This window comes from Epargyreus clarus, unplaced genomic scaffold (assembly GCF_041222505.1).
Source record: "Epargyreus clarus isolate Ecla_fem2 unplaced genomic scaffold, WU_Ecla_fem_2.2 ptg000016l, whole genome shotgun sequence".
In the NCBI taxonomy this organism is placed as follows: Eukaryota; Metazoa; Arthropoda; class Insecta; order Lepidoptera; family Hesperiidae; genus Epargyreus; species Epargyreus clarus.
In genome coordinates, this window is record NW_027332224.1 from 219769 (window position 1) to 240591 (window position 20823).

The following is a 20823-nucleotide window of genomic DNA, read 5'->3' on the forward strand; positions in this document are numbered from 1 at the left end:
ATTACGTGAATAACATTTTTCAGGTCTCCTCCTTGTGTGGAGAAGTCAATGTCCAGCAGTGGGATCTAAAAAGCGTCACACTGAACAACAATTTACCCATCCCATAAATAATTCGCAATTTCTATCTCTTCGAGATAAGATCTAATTCATTTTATTCCTTATTCTTCCTAGTGTTCCCCTCGTACGAGATGCCAGATAGGCACATAAAAGTGCCTATTTGCCTGATTTATGGCTCTTGCTTATTGCTTATACATAGTAAAGTGTATGTATATATAAATTTGAGGTATCTCATTTATTTATTCACTAAATTATATATTAAAGTAATAGCTAAAAATTGATTTATATTTTACGTAAAAAAGCTTGTAAACAAGGATTTTTTGTGCTTTCATCGATTTTCTTAGGTTAAATTCTATAAAGCAACTTTGTATTTAATTATGTTTATTATTTGATTTCTTCTAGATTATGGGTGTGATAAGGTGATAGGTGGTGGAACTCTTTATGGTTCGACTCCGGCGGCACCACCGTTAGACCTATTTATGCCTAACAGCAGTGTTAAGCGCTGCTGTGTTCTGGTTTGAAGGGTGTGGTAAGAGAAACATACTTTTCCGAGGCATTCCAGCTTAATCCTCAGAGGTAGCAGCGCATCTGTGGGCGACCGCAGATAGGAATATCTAATCCTATTTGGGTTGGGGTACAGATGTCCATGGGCGGTAGACACTTACCATCGGGTGGACTGCATGCTCGTCTGCTACTGCTATATTATAAAAAAAATCTTTTTGCAGCGCAGACTGATCGATCGATAGTTATAGATAATTTTTGTTTCCAAAACAAAAATGAGAATTCAATGGGTGATTCTAATTTAATTGTATATTGACAGATACTATCTCGGCACGCGTCCGCAATAAAATTTGCCATGTGGGGACACTGGGGTGACACTATCGCCTATTAGATCAAATCAAATCAAAATATTTCTTTAAAAGTATTTAGATTATACAAGAATTATCTTTGAACATTAATACCGTGTCTTTTGTGGAAAAGAATTGGGGAAAAAAGTCCATAACATTTTTAAAAACAAATGAATATAAATGTTTCCTTTGCTTTTTTAAAATACACATTAAAAGGTGGTAGAACTCTTTGTAGTTCGACTCTAGCGGCACCACCGCCACAGCTATTTCTACCTAATAACAGCAGTGTTAGGCGCTGCTGTGTTCCGGTTTGAAGGGTGTGGTAAGGGAGACAGACTTGTCCGAGGCGTTCCAGCTTAGTCCTCAGGGGTAGCGGCGCATCTGTGGTTGACCTCAGGTAGGAATATTATAGATGTCCATGAGCAGTAGCCACTTGCCATCAGGTGGACTGCATGCTCGTCTGCTACTCCTATATTATAAAAAAAAGAAGAAACTGACCATCAGATGGACACCATGCTCGTTAGTTACTGTTATAAAGATATCCATCCAGCGGTGACTACTCAGAGATGCTCGAATTTTGCAAAAATCATATTTGCATATTTTGTTATAGCCATTATAGCAAATCACTGCCAAAATCCGCCAAAACATAGTGCCAATTCTGTTAAAACCGTTCTATTAATCAACTAAAGTGCTCTCAGCTATATCGAGTTATGACAACTATTACTCAACCCCGCTTCATGTAGGAGGGCTGGCGATAATCTTAAGTAATAAGACAAGGGCTTTATGTTTTTATGCACTGTTTATTGTGTAGCTTAAGTGTTATAACTTTATTTGTAAGTCGAACGGTTTGTTAGAAAGATTTGGGTGCGACTTCCAGCAAGGTACACAAAATGAATAGGTTCCTACATTGGTGTTTATGTTTTTTTTTAATATAAGAGTAGCAGACTATGCAGTTCACCTGATGGTAAACTTACTGCTGCCTATGGGCTTCCGTAATCAATCCCAGATAAGATTAAATTTCTACCGGAAGTCAGCCACTAATGCGCCGCTACTTCTGAGGACTAAGCTGAAATGCCTCGGAAAAGTATGTATATCTCCCTTACCACATCCTTCGAACCAGAATAAGTGTGGCAGTGGTGCCGCTGGAGTCGTTCTAACGTAAAGTATTTACCGCGTATCGGAGGAAGTCCTCCTGCTCCATATTGGTAACACATGTCCATGAGTGGCACTTATCATCAAGTAGACTCCATGCACATTCGCTACTTCAGTATTAATATAATTTGAATTTAAATAAAGAAAAATAATATAAGATTTCCCTGTATCGTGGATAATATGGACACACATGGAGACAAATGCATAAATAACCAGACCCAGAAATAGAAACCTAAATTCATAATTTAGATATCTGTCTGGCCGAGGATCGAACCCGGGACCCTCTGCGCGTCACACCGGTATGGTGACAGCTTCGCCACGCGGGCCGTCAAATAAGGTATTTTTGTAAAAAAAAACTTCCATAAACAGTTAAGAATATATTTCTCATTCTTATTTTTCCCTCCTTTTGTAAGCATGCATAACATTGCAATTCTTTCGAACACATTCCTATTTAACAGATACAAAACAGATTTATTATCTGTACTACGCGTCATATATTTTGCCGCTGTAACCAAAGCAAAGTTTCAAATGTAAACTGAAATATTATGCTTACAACTGGAGAGAGATGGGTATATAAATCAGTGTGAGAGAGAAAGAGACGCTCGTCATGGTACATTGGCTCGAGGGGATAGCGGGGTAATAAAATTCTGTTTATTGTTTATGACTTGCCGAATCTCTTCTATGTGCTGGAACTATTGATATAAAAACTTTTCCTACTGACTTTTATGTTGAAGAGATGTAGAGAAGAGATAGATAGCAGAGTTTCATGTTTTGGCGTTTGGTTGGGGTATACAACGCGTTTTTGCGATTGCATGCGTCACGTTTTCACGATTATCTGCTACGACAGACGTTTTTATGTCTGTTGTTTCAATGTGGGTGAGAAGTAGCTTCTAAACAGCATCAGAACCGCCAATCGATGCTAAAAGATGTAAGGCATGTGTTACCTATACATATACCGCATTCACGCGGTTGGTGTTTGCTGCAATCTCCAAATCTCTACCTAAAAGCTATGCTACCACCATGGACAAACTTACACGGATCAAGGCAAATGCTCTATCCACAGCTTTGATAAGTAAAATAGATTGTGACGGCGTGGGAAGCGTAAGGACGCTGCATTGGCATTATTGGCATTACTTTTGTCGTTTCAATAAAAAGTATTTACTTATTTACTTTCCTGTCAGACCTGTCACTAACCTTCACTAGGATAATATTTCAAAATTTACCCGAAATAAGTACAAAAATGAAAGCAGCATGTATCATTCTGTCATTAATAATCTTCGTCGCAATAATGGCTATTTGCGTGATGGTGAAATTCGCCACAGACATCACCGTGGAGGAGAGGAAACGGGAGTTCCAGCTCAGCGGAGAAGTCTACCAAGTCACCAAGTCTATAGCAGTGATTGCTTTGAACGATAACCTTACTCAACCAATGGCAAACAGATTCCCATACGTTGTCGCGATCGCCAGAAACTCCTCAAAATCCTGGTCGTTCGCTTGCTTCGGAACGGTTATTTTAGTCAAATGGATTGTCACATCCGCGCATTGCAGGAGACAAGGATCTTCACACAGAGTGCTCCTCCTTTACGACTTCGCACGGAATGTGACAAGGACTTATCCTGTCTTATTCTGGCGTATTCACGAGAAATTTAACAATAGTAACCCAACTCCGAAGTATGATATTGCCGTCGCGAAGCTAAATGTGGATTCTTATCCGTTTTCTCTGAAGTCAGCGACGTTTGATGAGCGTCCAGCGACGGATATAGAAGCCAGTATTTGGAAGACTGTCGCCACAATGGATAGAAAGGTATTCTTGACGAACGATTTCGCAAATTTCAGCATGATTATCGCTCCAAATGACAAGTGTTTTGAGAACTACGGGGTCCACATGGATTCCAGTTTAATCTGCGTTGATTTATCGGAACACGAGGATTGTTTTGTCCACGAATTCGGGCCTATCTTTTCTGGTGATAAAATAGTTGGTATTCTAGCGGTGAAGCCCAGGGAATGCGATATTAAGTTGGCGATCTTCACAAATATATCGTATTATGCCAATTGGATTTTGAAATTGACCCAAACGAGTTATTATGGATAATGTTAAAGTTTGTTTGAAAAATACTACTTAAGTAGCTTAAGCTTTGTTTGTATGTAATGTTCAGTCCCAGTTAAATAAAATGTCCTAACTTTTTTTTGGCGTTAATACATTATTTTTGTTCTCTTTAAAAGCAAATAATCAATGTTTGTAGGAATCCATAGCGCAGGTTTAGTGGTGGAAATTTTGAAAATCCGTAAGCCTGCTACAGAGTAACCACGAATTTTTGAAATAACAATATAATAACATTTCTCAGGGTTTTGTCTTTTCTATCCTAAATGGGATATATGACCAGCAATGAAAAAAAATGATCAATATGGATTTTAAATCTATTTTCTTCGATCATAAACATAAATTTAACCAAAAAACAATTTTATTTTAATCTTATGCTGGCTGACTTACATATTATTATGAGGTGACCATCTTCAGGGGTGACGCATTTATGATTGCGATCATTTTCAGGGGTGACGCATTTATGATTGCGACCATCTTCAGGGGTGACGCATTTATGATTGCGACCATCTTCAGGGGTGACGCGTTTATGATTGCGACCATCTTCAGGGGTGACGCGTTTATGATTGCGACCATCTTCAGGGGTGACGCGTTTATGATTGCGACCATCTTCAGGGGTGACGCATTTATGATTGCGACCATCTTAGTCTTCAGCACTGGCGATACATCTATGATGTGTCTATTATATCGGCTTCAGTACCCTTACCATGAGTTTTTACGTTTCGACAAATATAACTGTTTTGGTATTTGTTTACGTATTTGCCCATAAAATTCCAATCAGCGAGCAGAGAAATTCCAATCCCCTAGCAGATTGTATTAGAACTATAGTGTCAGGAACGTAACATTAAATGTCTAAATTGAGAAAATGGCGCTTTATGTTTTGTCTCTCTTTTTTGCGAACATGTGAGGCAGACAAAAAGACTTGAGCACTTACTTATTGTTACGTTTACTCAGTCTACTGAAGCAAACGGAACAGAATAATGGATTGAGTAAACGTAACTAAAAATTGTGGGATGTTTTGAAAACTCATGGTAAGGGTACAGGTAGTTCCTGCTCTATATGGAGATGATACAATGTCCGTGGACAGCACAAACCACTTAGTAATATCGAGTTCGGTGTAAGTTTGCTGCTCCAATCTTTAAAAAAAATCGATCGAAAATATATTTAAAATGAAGGTTGAATTTACTTTCGCCTTTATACATATAACACTTAATAATAATTCAAATGAAGGGTAGGTACTAAAGATGTCATAGTAACATTTGTACAATGAAAGGGCAAATTGAGTACGTCCCTCACAAATATTGACCGATGGAGCTAAGTGGTTACATTAGCTTATTGACTCGTGGCCAAAGGAAATATGTATAACTAGATGTGATATCAAGATTTATTAAAATAAATGTCCAAGTGTGAGCCGAACTGGACATGCTCGAGCACGGTCAACTTTATTTTTAATATGAAGGAAATAATGCTAGAAAACGGGAAACATCATAATCTGCCGATTACCACACGTCGAAGTAGTGAAAAAATAGTCATTTTGAAAAAAAAACAAATTGGTTGTCTGTAAAGTCGGTTTACGGACGATAGATTTACGTGATAACGTCATAATCATTATTTTTTGTAATACAAAAAAGGAGTTAATTGAAAATTACAATTTTTTAGATAAATTAACATTTATTTACATGCGTTAACTCAATTTTTTTTTTACTTAAATTATATAGATTAATTACAAGTAACAATGTGCTATTAACAATTTATTTACAACTTATATACATGTGTTGTATTTAAGATTCTCCAATCTGCATTATTCTGTTAAGGATAGGACGATGATAGGAAAAGTATGAAATCAAGGGGAGTGTTTGAAGTGTAATGTGTCTTGAAAAAGTCAAATCGATGGTTGTTTTTTAATTTTCAAATATTATTTACAGTTTTTTAAAATTTAATTTAAACAATTTGTTTAAATATAATCACAAATAATTAGTTATAGTTATATTATTATTTATTTATTATTAATCATATTACTCTTAAAATGGAAGAATTAATTACCTTTTTTGCCACTATTCTGAGAAAAACAGTTAACTGAGGTAAATAAAATGAAGGAAATCAATTAAATCTTATCAAAATATAGAAATAAACACAAAATACGTTGTCGCGTATTCATCACTTGTTTACAAATATTAGCTTCCGTCGAGGTGAACGGAGGTTATTGTAAAAGCTCTCGAAGAAGCTCGCGTGGCAGCGTTCCAGTAGCAGAACTATTCTAACTGCTAGCTCTGACGTCACGCGAGAAGAAAGATATGTGTGTCACAAGCCAACGCTTAGGCCTCTATCGTTTGTTTTATCGCGCCTCTCTATCGCTTGTTGCGCGCTCTCGCTTGCACGCACAGGCTCAGGCGGAACGTTACTATTTTTCAATTTTACTGGTGATTATCAATTTATAAGACGTTATCACGTCAAAAAACACCCTGTATTATTATGATATCTGATAGTATCACTTATTAGCATGAATCCCTAATTTTTAGGAAAATACATCATTCTTCATACTATTTTTTTTTCAAATCTTCAGAATAAGAAAACACCCAGTTAAATCGGAAAATATCATATAACATTTTCTTCATTCTAACGTCTAATCTATCGTATAGGTCCCAATGACGCTCGAGTTTCTACACATTTAGCATCGTGGGCTCCCCTACCATTTAATTTTTTGATGTGAAACATCTATAGCCGCACGTAAAACCGATTTCTGGCGTGGCGACGCATGCCGCGATATGCGTCATGCATATCGTGACGCGATATGCATGACGCATATCGCGTCGCCACGCTATACGATGGTATATATGTATATACAGTCTATATGCAGTAGTGTGTACGGTGTGGCGACGCGTCGCCATGCGCAAAAATCGAAATATTTTATTTTATCATTATGACATATTTAGTTCCTATCACAATATGTTCTTTTCTGCATATTACTTTTACAAAATAATGTCGATGTTTCACATCTGCCAGGCGTCCCGTGACGGCTCACATTGTTTTTTTATTTATATATTGTTATCATAGCAGCTAGAGAAATAAATGCATTCCGAGAATTTGAACTGATTATTACCTATGACGGTTTAATAGATAAAACGAAAAACGTTGAAAAATAGGGGTTTCGTGTATGGCGATCCCCATTTATTTTTAAGCTTTTATTTTTGTTTTTAGTAGTAGCGGCCATCACTATACACATTCTGTGTAAATTTCAAGTGTCTATCTATTACGGTTCACAGCTAGAGCCCTGTGATAGACCTACAGTCAGCGGAGGCTTAGTATTAGGTAATTTACCCATGTAATGGGTAATTTACCCATTGGATACGGAACCCTAAAAATTGCTAGTAAACGTTGTCGGATGGCCTGGTGCCAATTTCTACAGCTTGGAGTGCCATTATTTTCTATTATATGGCTTGTGTAGATCGTAACAGCTCTATGAAATGAGGTTATACTCGTATAACGTTGGCTACGATAGGAAGATCGATGGGTGAGTAAATTAGATGCACGCTTCAGTACTTTGGAAAGTGACAGAACGAGTAAGGTTCGATTGGCATGGTACCACCGTCACACCAGTTTCTAAAATAAAGCCGTTCTTGCGTTTCCGTGGACGGTTGTGGATAACTGACGATATAAGGAGATTATGTGTATCATCAGAAGTGGCAACACATCTGTGATCGGCTTTTGATAGAACCAATTCTATATGGAGTAAGTTACAAATGTTCACGGGCCGCAGTGACCATTACCATCAGGTGGACTGCATGTTCGTTTGCTATTCACACGATAAGCTTTTAATTCTACATAGGTATAACTCTGCTACCTTCTATAATACAACGAATATATACTACTTCGTTATTTTTTTCAATATAGGAGTAGCAGACAAGCATGGTAAGACCACCGGACCAGTGGACCACCTGATGGTAAGTGACTACTGCCGCCCATGGACATTTGTAATCAATACCCAGACAGGATTACATATTCCTATCTGAGATTGACCACAGATGCGCCGCCACCCTTGAGGACTAACCTGGAACACGTCAGAAAAGTATATCTCCCTTACCACACCCTTCAAACTAGAACACAGCAGCGCTTAACGCTGCTATTATAACAGAAATAGGTGTGGCGGTGTTGTTGCCGGAGTCGAATCACAAAGAGTTCTATCACCTTCAAAATACAACTATATACTACGTTCTATATTACAAAGTCACTTCCAGCCCTAATAATATCTGTGTCGACCCTACGACAAATCTAAACAAGAGATTTGTAATATTTGTGCGGATTTGTATTCCGTCACACTCGGTTGAAGCTTTTACTGGATTATTTTTCATATTCTTGTACGAGTTTCAAGTGTTAGTCCCCGTATTTTGAACTATGGTACTGATATTTTTCGAAATTACGTGCGTATTAAAACTTTAATGGTAAAAGAAAACGTCGTGAAGAAACCTGCATAGCTGAGAGATCTTAAAAAAGTTATTAAAGGTATGTGTAGTTCACCGATACATACTTGGCCAACGGACTATGACCTAATCTTTCTCATTCTGAGAGGAGCCCCGTGCCCAGCAGTGGGACATTAATGAGTTGATAACGACGTATGACACAATTAAGAAAAGCTTCTGTTGACTAGAAGGATTGAAGGTGGAGTCCCCGGAGACCATCACACCTATATCTAGTTTTTTTTAATTTATTATTTATTTATTTAGTTGCACCAACAAGGTATACACCAACACGAGATCACGGAATCCTCTTGGCAACGTAGAGGACGGCCACCGGGGGGGTTTTAGTGCGGTAAAAATCGCACATAACCCTGTGTCACTCCCACGGCACCGGGTACCTTTTGAACGTTTCCCCCTCGTAAACAAAAAAAAAGGTACAAATTATCACAAGCCACAAAACAAGTGTTACCTCTATTATAGGCGCAAACAACACTGCACAGAGGATAACAGAAAGTATCAAAGTATCGGAGTATAAGAATAGTTTTAAGTAGTCTTACATATGAGGCACCGATCTCAATCATCACGAGATCATCAAATTAACGCATATGTGATCGGCTTCAAGCTTCAGCCAGAACCCCTGTTTATACGAATTTGTTTATAGTTTACCGACCGATAAACGATGGGGAAGAAAGGTCCTCGAGTGGCTACCACGTGTAGGCAAAAGGAGTTCAGGCCGCCCAGACCAGGTGGACCGACGACCTGAAGAAGACGGCGGGAAACCGCTAGATTCAAAGAGACCGGTTGGAGCCAATTAGTGGAGGCCTATGTCCAGCAGTGGACCTCAAAAGGCTGATGTATGGATGGATGGATGGATTATCCTTACTAATATTATAAATCCGAAAGTAACTCTGTCTGTCTGGTTGTCTCTTCTTCACGCCCAAACCACTGAACCGATTTTAATGAAATGTTGTACAAAGATAGTCTGAGACCCGAGAAAGGACATAGGATAGTTTTTATCCCGGAAATTCCACGGGAACTAGGGATGGCGATCTAAGATCAATTAATCGGAGAAACGATCTTTTGGACCCAAAACATCGATTATTTTAATCGATATTAGTAAGGATTGAATCGTAAACCATGCATTTGATCAAGTGATGATCTTTAGCAAAGTTGAAGGTACGTTTTACGTATGTTATATTATTTTCTATTAAAATTCTCGGGTCAAATTCTCGGGTCTCAGACTATTTTGGTGCAAAATTTCATTAAAATCGGTTCAGTGGTTTAGGCGTGAAGAGGAGACAAACAGACAGACAGACAGAGTTACTTTCGGATTTATAATATTAGTAAGGAGTAAGGATATGAATCAATTTTTAATAAATGAGATTTGAATTTGAATTTAATATTCACAGGTGGCCTATTACCATCAGGTGGACTAGCTGTACGTCAGTTTGCGATCTTTGTCCCGATTTTCTCATCAAAAAAGGTGCAAAAGAGTGCTCAAAACCAGCGATGCTATACACTCCTCTGGTGTTAGAAAACCTCGGCTGAAAACAACAAAAACAAATCTCTATGCTAAAACTAGTTCCTACAGCCATACTCATATGTAACCCGGCGGGGTGCTATCTCAATTCGTGAAGATATAAAAACACCCTTGTTCATATTAATCTGAATTACGTACAACCCTTCCAATAAGGGTTTATTTGTACACGATTTTGATGCATATTGTCTGAAGCATTGGGCACTGTGTTAGGAGAGATTGAAGCTGTGTCGCCTGCTGTATTTTGGTGATGTAGTAGAATACAGACTAAAACGGAATAGAGGTTTTGTTTTTTTTTTTTGTATCAAAAATTAAAAATGTAGGAATTTGGTTCAATACAATTGAATGTCTCTATTTACGCACAGGGTACATAGAAAGTTATTTCATAGTGATTTTTTTTAAATTTTTACTATTTAATCTAGATAGTTCCACATTTAATTGAAAATATAATTCATAAATTTTATTGGAAAAAAACAGTGTTAATTGCATGCGTTGCTACATGCTAATTTGAAGGTTGTGGTCAAAAACATTTGTTTGAGGGATTTCAACTTAGTCTTCACGTACGCTAGTGTTAGCAACACTTCTGTGACTGATCTTAGTTAGGATTCTTAAATTATTTGGAGATGATTACAGATGTGTATGGGCGGTAGCGGCCACTCACCATCAGAGGGACTGCATGGGAAACATCGACATTATTTTGTAAAAGTAATATGCAGAAAAGAACATATTGTGATAGGAACTAAATATGTCATAATGATGAAATAAAATATTACGATCCGCATGGCGACGCGTCGCCACACCGTACACACTACTGCATATAGACTGTATATATATACCATCGTATAGCGTGGCGACGTCGCCACGGCATGCGTCGCCACGCCAGAAATCGGTTTTATGTGCGGCTATAGATGTTCCACATCAAAAATCTCTCTTCTGCGAGTGAAGCAAGTAATAATTAATTTTTAATACGCGAGTAATTTCAGTAAGAGAAGTGCCTGGGAATCGAACCCCGGACTCCCAATGTTAGACCGTGTTTACCGAATTGCCCACAACAAGAAACTATATTTATTCCAATTAAAAATCGAGAAAAAAACGTAACTGTGTATTTTGCAAAAACAAAAGTGATGCAGGAAAGAGAACCAATCGTCTTCCAGAAGTCTACGCTTTATGTCTGTCAGGTGTCAAGTTATAATAATTAATTAAAAATCAAAAATCCCGACTGCACCATAAAAGCTAAAGTAGAATTTCCAAAAACGGTGAAATAGGCGTTTTATTATTTTTATCCAGAAAGCCAAATACATATAATAGTATCATAGAAGGTATCTGCTTCAAAATCAAAATATGTTTAATTTACTTTCATTTGATACCCCACTCGATAGGTTCGGTTAACTTTTTTTTTTTAATGTGTTACTATTTTCCGCTAAAAATTCGCCCTTTTGATTTTTTTTTCTAACACCTATCTAAGGACACTCGGGTCATTGAGACGAATATAATGACACCTTAATTGTTGAAATTTATCCAGCCGTTTGTAAGATCGGATCAAATAAAGAAAGACAAACATACAAGATACGCGCGAAAAATATAACCCTTCCTTGGCAGTCGGGTAAAAAAGGCAAAGATAATCTTTTTGTGCGAACAGACCGAAATTTAAACTAGCGTCATTAGACTATAACTGCATTTAACTCAAATGGTTTATCTTATATATTATAAGGTTCTCGTGTCACAATGTTAGTTACCGTACTCCTCCGAAACGGCTTTACCGATTTTCACAAGTTCATATGCATATTCAGTAGATCTGAGAATCGGCTAGTATCTATTTTTCATACCCCTAAGTGATGAGGGTTATTCACCCTTAACATTTTTTTATTTATATGGCAGCACAACGTTTTCCGGATCAGCTAGGTTTTTTATAAAATCTTAAGAAACCTCTATATTAAACTACTCTATACCCAGTAGTACGCAACACACATCTCCAGATCTCTTATCTTTTATTGCAAAGATAGTGATGACTCACGAAGAATCTGATTTATCGACACTCGATACTCTAGCAGCAAACGAGGGAAGATTAAAATGTTCGATATAAATTTATTCCGGTTTCAATATTAAGATGCGTCGGGAAATATTTATTTATTATGGATGTCATTTCGTGTGTCGTTTGGTAAGTAATGCATTATTAAAATGGTTGCTTATTTAACCACTTATTAGAAATTAATTATCACTTGCTAAACGGTGTAGGAAAACATCGTGAGGAAACCTGCATACCTGAGATTTATATTAAAAAAAAGGAATCTCGAAGGTATGTGAAGTCTACCAATACGCACTTGGCCAGCGCGGTGGACTATGGCCTGATCCTTCTCACTCTGAGAGAAGACCCGTGCCCAGCAGTGGGACAGTAATGGGTTGATGATGATGATGCTTATTTAAAGGCATGTCTAGTATGCAGCTATTTAGTTTAAAAGTGTTCGCTATTTGCGTCAAAATTACCATATTAAATACAGTACCAATTGCGAACCACAGATTGGCAATTTCTGCAAAGTTTTTTTTATAAATGTTACAGGATAAATATACCTACATAGGCTAGTGCTTTCGAAAAGCTAAATATATAAATATAACCTTTAATCCTTCTAAAATATTTACCTTTTTAATACAGTCCACCATAGATATCCATAATCAATCCCAGATCATACCTGAGGTCGCTCACAGATGCAGTGCTACTCCTGAGGACCAAGTTTGAATGCCTCGGATTAGTTTGTCTCCCCGTGTATTCATATCGATGATATTTTATCTATGATTGATAGGAGACATATTTTTCTGAATCATTACAGCTTAGTCCTCAGGGGTAGCGGCGCATCCGTGGCCGACTTCAGGTAGGAATCTCATTTTATCTGAGATTGATTACGGACGTCAACGGGCGACAGTAGTCACTTATCATTAGGTGGACTGCATGTGGTTTGAAGGTGGTAGAACTCTCTGTGGTTCGACTCCGGCGGCATCACCGCCACATCTATTTCTACCTAATAACAGCAGTGATAGGCGCTGCTGTGTTCCGTTTTGAAGGGTGTGGTAAGGGAGACAGACTTTATCGAGACGTTCCAGCTTAGTCCTCACAGTAACGGCGCATCTGTGACCGACCTCAGGTGGGAATATCTAATCCTACCTGGGGTTGATTACAGATGTCCATGGGCGACAGTAGCCACTTACCAGTGTGGACTGTATGCTCGTCTGCTACTCCTATATTATAAAAAAAAAATGCTCGTCTCTTACTCCTATACTATAAATGAAAAAAAGAAATATATATGAATACAAATACAGCCGAAAAATTCACGCAATTCCAAAACTAGCCATTAGTTTCCCTATAAAACACTTGGTTAATAATCCAGAAACGGCATGCATTTAGCAGCTCCCACCCCTATGTTTATGGCATCATAAAAATATTCATAATGTGCGCCCCAAGGACTGAGCTATGACTCTAACGAAAGGAATCGAATCGAATTATTTCGAGATGTACGTTTAATAAATAAATGGGTTTGCATTTCGTTTTGGAGTGCACGTAAATTAAGTTATTTTGGTGTAATAAAATAATCATAAATAACTTTTTAAGTAATATCAATTTTTGCTAACTATTGAAAGGGAATAATTTTATATGAGGCGTTGCAATTTAGTCATTAGATTAGAACAGATAATAATTTAGGAGTGATGATTTAGTCCATATATTAGAATAAATAATAATTTAGGAGTAATTACTGTATTCGTAGGAGTAATTACTGTGTTCGTTCGTATGTGTTAGTGTTGTTTGTATTTGTGTGTGTGTTGGGTGTTGTATTGTGTTGTGTCTAATGGACTACTTGCACAGATTAATAAATAGTTTGCTGCTTGTTCGTTCTCACTTCGATAGTTTTTTTTTAAATTTCATAATTGAAAGCCGATAGGTAAAGTTAAATAAAAAACATTCAAAAATCGATATTGGTGACTACTTATTTGTTAATTTGTATATCAATTTGGATATACGTATCTACTTAATATTAATGGTGGTTAAAAACGTCGCTGTATTTTAAACCACATACCTATTAAATATTGTGAAATGATAAACATAATTAAAATCAATGAAAAAATAATTAATAGCAACCACATTCTAACTTGTACTTAATAAAGGTCTATTTAAATTATTTCCTTGTAATCTTAAAAGCAATAAAATTGTATTATATAATTTACCTCGGGCAAAGAATTAGCTTTGCTATTCAGCGAGGTAATGTCGCCAGCGTTTTGGGGACTCTTCCAAAAGACAAAAATTTGGATGAAGCTTATTATATTTAACTATTTTATTATAAGTATTTTTAAAGCCTGTTTCATATATTATTTTGTACTTTTTATTAGGTTAATATTGTAAATAATTAAATGTAACTTGTTGAAAATAATAAAGGCTTATATCATAAAATTGTGAATCTTCTTTTTATTGTGTATATTACTAAAATTCATTATTACGACTTGTAAGGAATTATCGTAAAAAAATAAATATTACGCCGCGCTCACTTGGTTTCATTTCACGTTTGAAGCTATTCAACAATAGATGGCGTTGTTGTCAAAATCTTTTAAGAAAATACATTTGGCATGAAAATATTTATTTCGTAATACTTGAAGACCGTAATTTCCAGATATCTTTTCACGTAAGGCCTTATTCATATTTTCAACACAATTATTCGAATTGTGTCGAATGCATTCTTACTTTTCCATTAGTACCTTAATAATTAGCATATTAAAACTGAATTAAAATACTTTGCTCATACCTTTTCACAGGCGCTTGTTAAGTATTACCAAGCCAGAAATTACCAAGACAGAGAGATAAATACGGAATGATTTCGTAGATATATTTAATGATTACATTCTTGAAATCTTAAAGTAATATAAAACAAATACTTTTCAAATCAAATAGGTACTGAGTTTTGTGGTATCAGTATTACGTTTTCTTGTTAGCAACTTCCATTTAATATCATGATAGTTAGGTCGTTGGCAACACTGTTCCTTTTGCCGGAAGGCATAATATACAATCTGGTTACGAATGTGACATATTTAGGACATTATACATGCATAACAATAATAAATATATCAACCACAATAATAGGCCAGTATTAACGACGCACCAATTTGCATTGTAACAGCAAAAGGTGTGTTATGCAGATATGTGAGATATTTTCACTAAGTCTTGACTTGTAGTTACGTATTTGGGTATTGTAAGTACCTAATGAAAGGAGCAGTTGATATGTGGCCACTACCGACCATGACTATTGGTCGATATCTTATAGGGCAGAACGTCGATCACAGATGCATCAGTTCATCTAATAACTAACTTGGAAAGTCTTATTTTACTTTCTCTACTTAATCAGGTCCTTTAAGACAGGAAAATTAAGCGATCTTATAAGACAGAAATGGGTGTGGCGGTCACGCTGTCCACATTGTAGACTACACTTTTGTTTTTCCTTAGTTACTGAGAGATCCCAGCTGTGAACAGTTGGATATAAAAAGGGTTGCAGCAAGACTTATCGATATTTCAAATAACGACAGTAATTAGCGATAATCATACGGTATTGTTAAAATAAAACATTGATATGGCACTTGTATAGGTCATTTCTTATTATAATGATATAAAAATGCCAACAAAACAATTTACTCAATTATTTGACCTAATAGGCATGTCGGACGAACCCACGCGTTACGCCTATCCATATCTTAGAACTACCTGTAACTTCCATATCTGTCTTTACAAGTAGCCGTAGATGGCACAAGTAAACCATAGTGTACTCTTGTCTTCGCTCATTCTCCGCTAAAAAACACACATCTACAATAAAAGAGCAAAAATATCGATGACTCAGAATATTCGTAGCAATTTGCGCGAAATCGCCACTCGCTTACGTTATGCTTGGGAACGTGAATCAGCTGCAACAAAAAATCAATACTTGACGCTATACGCCAATCTTTACCCATTTGTTACCGTTTACGTACCTCCAATTAAACATAAAACAAACATTTAACGTAGTTTTAACTATTTATGACCTACTTTTGTCTCAGTTTAGCCGAAATTAGCACTAAAAGCGCTAATTAGGGAGGCAAAATTGAATTAGCAGCGGTGTGAACATAGCCGCAGGTGATCGCAGTTAGCTGAACCTCGCCCAGATGGCGCAGTGTACTCGTGATGTTGATACATACTGTAAGGGCGTGTGTGTGCTTGTGTAAAAATTTAAGTGTTTTGTGATAATCCAAGCGCTAATGGGAGTCAAAAACGGTGAGTCCATCAACCTAACTTCCTTCTCCGCCGTCCACAGTATTCGCAAGCCAACAAACTTTACAGGAATCGCGTAAGAATTACGAAACCGTACATATGTCCGATCAGACGTATAACCGGACCAAATTTGGGTCGCGTCTTCGCTCTCGCGCTTCCTTCTGCACCCGGTCGTCTGAATTTAGTCGGGTTGCATTCCCGCCATCTTGTGGCTGGAGCTTACAGGATTTTGTATAAATATATACCTATCGATCGAAAGCTCCGTGTAACCCAATTTCGGTATTATTTCCTTCCTGCTTTACGCTTTGGGCGTTGGAGACATACTATTCGACATGCTAATTCATTCATACCGAGGTAGATATGAGTCATATACGTTTGTTGACATAGTAAAAGTTAGAAATTTGGCTGATAAAGTGATTTTTTCGGTGCTTCCCAGGGGTGAATGACTTGGAAACTTAATTAGAATTACGGAGGGGTGTGCCTCCACCCTCCGTAAGCGTATTTGTCTTCGCTCGCTTCGTTGTGGCCTTGCAAGAGGCGCCTACATGACCGTACTCAGTAGAAGTGACATCACAAATTTTAAATAGAATATAATGGTTTTTAGAAACACGAACGAACGCTAATGAACGTTGTTATAGCGTTACTTTTATGCAACAAACGAGTTTTTGTAATTAGGTGAATGTCAAATGTAGTTCTTACATTTTTTGCTAATTTATGCCCTTATGTATTTTCAAATTAAGTTTTACATTACATTTTAATAATCTCCTATCGTATATTGTATGTATATACCAGCTATATAAAAGGTACTTTGTAAAAATATTTCGAGTTACCCTATGAAGGATCTCAATTCTCAACTACTTATATAAAATTATTTTGTATTATCACTGGCATCCATAATTTACATAACAAAATATGTGACATATTATTTGTCAAACATTCGTTTACTTGACAGTTTTAAATAATTAGAAAAAACTTTGTCAATGATTCTGTGATCATTCAGCCGAGACAGACAATTTGCAAACATAGATAACATTGAATGCTGAATTACCTTTACTTAGTATTCTATATCAGTTGTGACCAAAGTACCACAAAAAGGCTCATTCATTAAGAATAAGCTCCTTATATGCAGTGTTAATCAGAAGCCTACTCGCATATAATTTGCATAATGTATCAATCAACTCCCATATAATTAAACAAGTTACTTACAATTCTTTCAACGTACTGGCAAGTTATGTAACTTGGTGGCTATTATGAAATTTGTGTATGAATTGGATTTTTTTTGGATTTTATATTTTTAAATATTTTTTCTTCATTATTCTTGTCTATGGGTTTTATGACCACTTTAATTTCTTTTTATTTATATTGTCTATTTTCAATTTCAATAAACAATATTTATATTAAAAATAACATTAATAAGATATTTTTATATTCTCATAAACGAATAGTAGGGTTCTGGAGTTATAGATTTAATATACATATGTTTACCTAATTAGGAATCGAACCTGGTACATTGACAGCTATACTGCGTAGCTGGTCAAGTTTTTTAATACTTGTAAAAACAAATTAATATATTGAAGAGTTTATTTTCCTTACAAAATATATTTTCCTTCTAAGATAAGGCAAGATTATAATAATAAAAAATATGTACAGTTAGCATAATACAAGGAAAATTCTGTTTTATCAATTTTCCTCAAAAAGTTTACCAATTAATTTTATATTTCTTTAACTTCACATAAGCTATAAATATGTATAAGCCGCTGACTAATAAATATATGACTAATTGGATACTATTTGGATGTAACATATTAGTCATAATGGTCTTCGTTTGACTAGCGTAGGGAATAAGGTTTGATTCTTGGCTGACAAATATTTAATTGAATAAAATGACAAATATTTCATTGAATTAAATGACGGTATAATCATCGTCATACTTTGAATTGTAGCACGGAATAATTATTTATTCTTATCATGAACACTAGTTAATATCTTTTCTTAGTGATGATGATGATGATGAACTTCTTAGTGATTATGATGATGATGATTTTTTGCTAAAAGTTGTTAACCATAATTTACTTAACATTGCCTTTTTATTATCGAGAGGCAAATCTTCAAAAGGTACCCTGTGCCGTGGGAGCGGCACAGGGGGACTCTTACCGCACTAAACCCCCCCGGTGGCCGTCCTCGCCGCTGCATAGAGGACTCCGGGATCTCCAACGGAACCCCTCTTGGCGCGTTGTCCCGTCGGGGTCCGCCCAGGTGAGCTTGACGCTCGGCACACCGTCTTGTGTATACGACGGTATGCGACCACACGTACCGTCGTCCATCCCAGGGTCGCTGTACGGGCGGTTCGAGCTCCCACTCTTGCCGTCCGCAACCCCGGAAGCCCCCTTTTAGCCGCCTCTTACGACAGGCAGGGCATATCGTAGCCCTATTCTGGTCACGGAACTACAGGGACAAAATACATAAACACCTAGACTCAGAAACAGAAACCTAAATTCATAATTTAGATACCTGTCTGGCCGGGGATCGAACCCGGGACCCTCTGCTCGTCAAACCGGTATGGTGACCACTCCGCCACGCGGGTTGTCAAATAATATATGACGTCATGTTAAATTCGCTTAAATTGTGGGAGTAAATGGTATATTTTTAAGCAGTCGAATATTTTTTGTTTTTATAATATCACTATGTTTAATGTGCCACTAAAAACAAAAATATTAATAAACATATGACTAATCCACAATAAAATGATTCAATTTGATTTATTTCCGCAATTTTGCGTAGCTTATTATCATACTAGGTATGTGGTTGTTTCATTCAATAATTGTTATCAACTTTATGGTAACACAGTAACTAACACTGGTTATCCTTATTAACATTATATCCTTCAAATGCGGAAGACAGCTCACGATATCTCAGACAGAGATATATATGGCGCCTGCTCTGTTTATACTAAAATATTACACACTAGCTGACCCGGCAAACGTTGTACCGCCTCAAAAATCTATTTATCAAATATATTTTATATAAAATATAGCCTATGTTAGTCGTGGATAATGTAGCTTTCGAATGGTGAAAGAATTTTTAAAATCGGTCCAGTAGTTTTTGGGCCTATTCATTACAACCAAACAAACAAAGTTTTCCTCTTTATAATATTAGTGTAGATAGATATAGGTGGCATCTGCTATTTTCATGCTAAAGTGTGCATGTATTATGGTAGTAGAACCTTCTGTTTCGATTCCGCCACACCTATTTCTGTTATAACAGCAGTGTTAAGCGCTGCTGTGTTCTGGTTTGAAGGGTGTGGTAAGGGAGACGTACTTATCCAAGGCGTTTCAAGTTAGTCTTTAAGCAATCTGCGGCAATCGCATCTGTGGCCAGCCCTATGACGCTAGGACGCTAACCTTATGTGTGGTTGGTTGATGTCCGTGGGCGGCAGTGGCCATTACCATCCGGTGGAGGGCATGGCTTGTTTGCTGGCTCAATATTATAAATAATTGGCCAAGTGTGAGTCGAGCTCGCACAGGGAGGGTTAAGTACCACCAAAAATTTCATATTTTTATTTTTTGTTATCATAGCAGCCAAAGAAAAGAAGTAAATTCAGTGCGAAAATTTAACTGTGTCTATTACGGTTCAATAGATAAAGCGAAAAACGCCGTAAAATAGCAGTATCTTGTATTGCGATACCCATTTTTTATTATTTTTATTTTTAGCATTGGTTGTTATAGCGCCCATCCTCATACTATGTAATGTAAAAATCACGCGTCTATCTATTACGGTTTAAGAGATAGAGTCCTGTGACAAACGGACAGACGGACAGACAGACAGCGCAGGCTTCGTAATAGGGTACCGTAATACCCTTTGATTACGGAATTTTAATTACGGAACCCTAAAAAGGAGTTACAGAGAAAATACAAAACGTAATCGAACGAGTATGTAATGTTATATCATAAGAATTTCTCGTGAGTGTAAAGCGCGGCCGTATCCCGTAATAACGAGGTCTCCGGTCGAATTTAGCGTTTATGTCGAAACAATTGGGCCGCCGCTTCCGTGGTTATGGCGTGTCGGGACGCGGATTTGTCTGCGTTCAAATCTTAGGGAGTTAACACACTAAACAATTGTCGGTGGATGGTAAAATCCATAAAATGATTTTTTTTCACACGAATAAGGTCATAAGGATTTTTATGAAGTATGAAAATCTTTAACTTTACGAAGTGAGAGCCTGGTGCCTGGTGCCTGGTTGTTCGTCTTCTATGGCGATTTCATCCTCCACGCTCGCGTTGTCCATACAGGCTGAATACATATAAAAATACTGTTGTAGATAGCGACTCATGGTAAACTGGTATCGATCGCAGACATCGCAGATGTATCGATTTTCAATTTTCCTCTTGTAATATGTCTCA

General features: G+C 36.9%; 1 protein-coding gene across 1 annotated transcript; it reads left to right on the top strand.

The window, feature by feature from the left end:
- Positions 1-3225: 3225 nt before the first annotated feature.
- On the top strand, positions 3226-4242 carry LOC140748775 (trypsin beta). The gene has a single exon (XM_073081646.1). It carries the CDS (start codon positions 3298-3300, stop codon positions 4147-4149), a length of 852 nt encoding a protein of 283 aa, XP_072937747.1. The 5' UTR covers positions 3226-3297; the 3' UTR covers positions 4150-4242.
- Positions 4243-20823: the final 16581 nt, after the last annotated feature.

What these genes read in the sequence shown, in the direction of transcription:
- LOC140748775 (XM_073081646.1), top strand. Translation starts at nt 3,298, where the DNA reads ATGAAAGCAGCATGTATCATTCTGTCATTAATAATCTTCGTCGCAATA.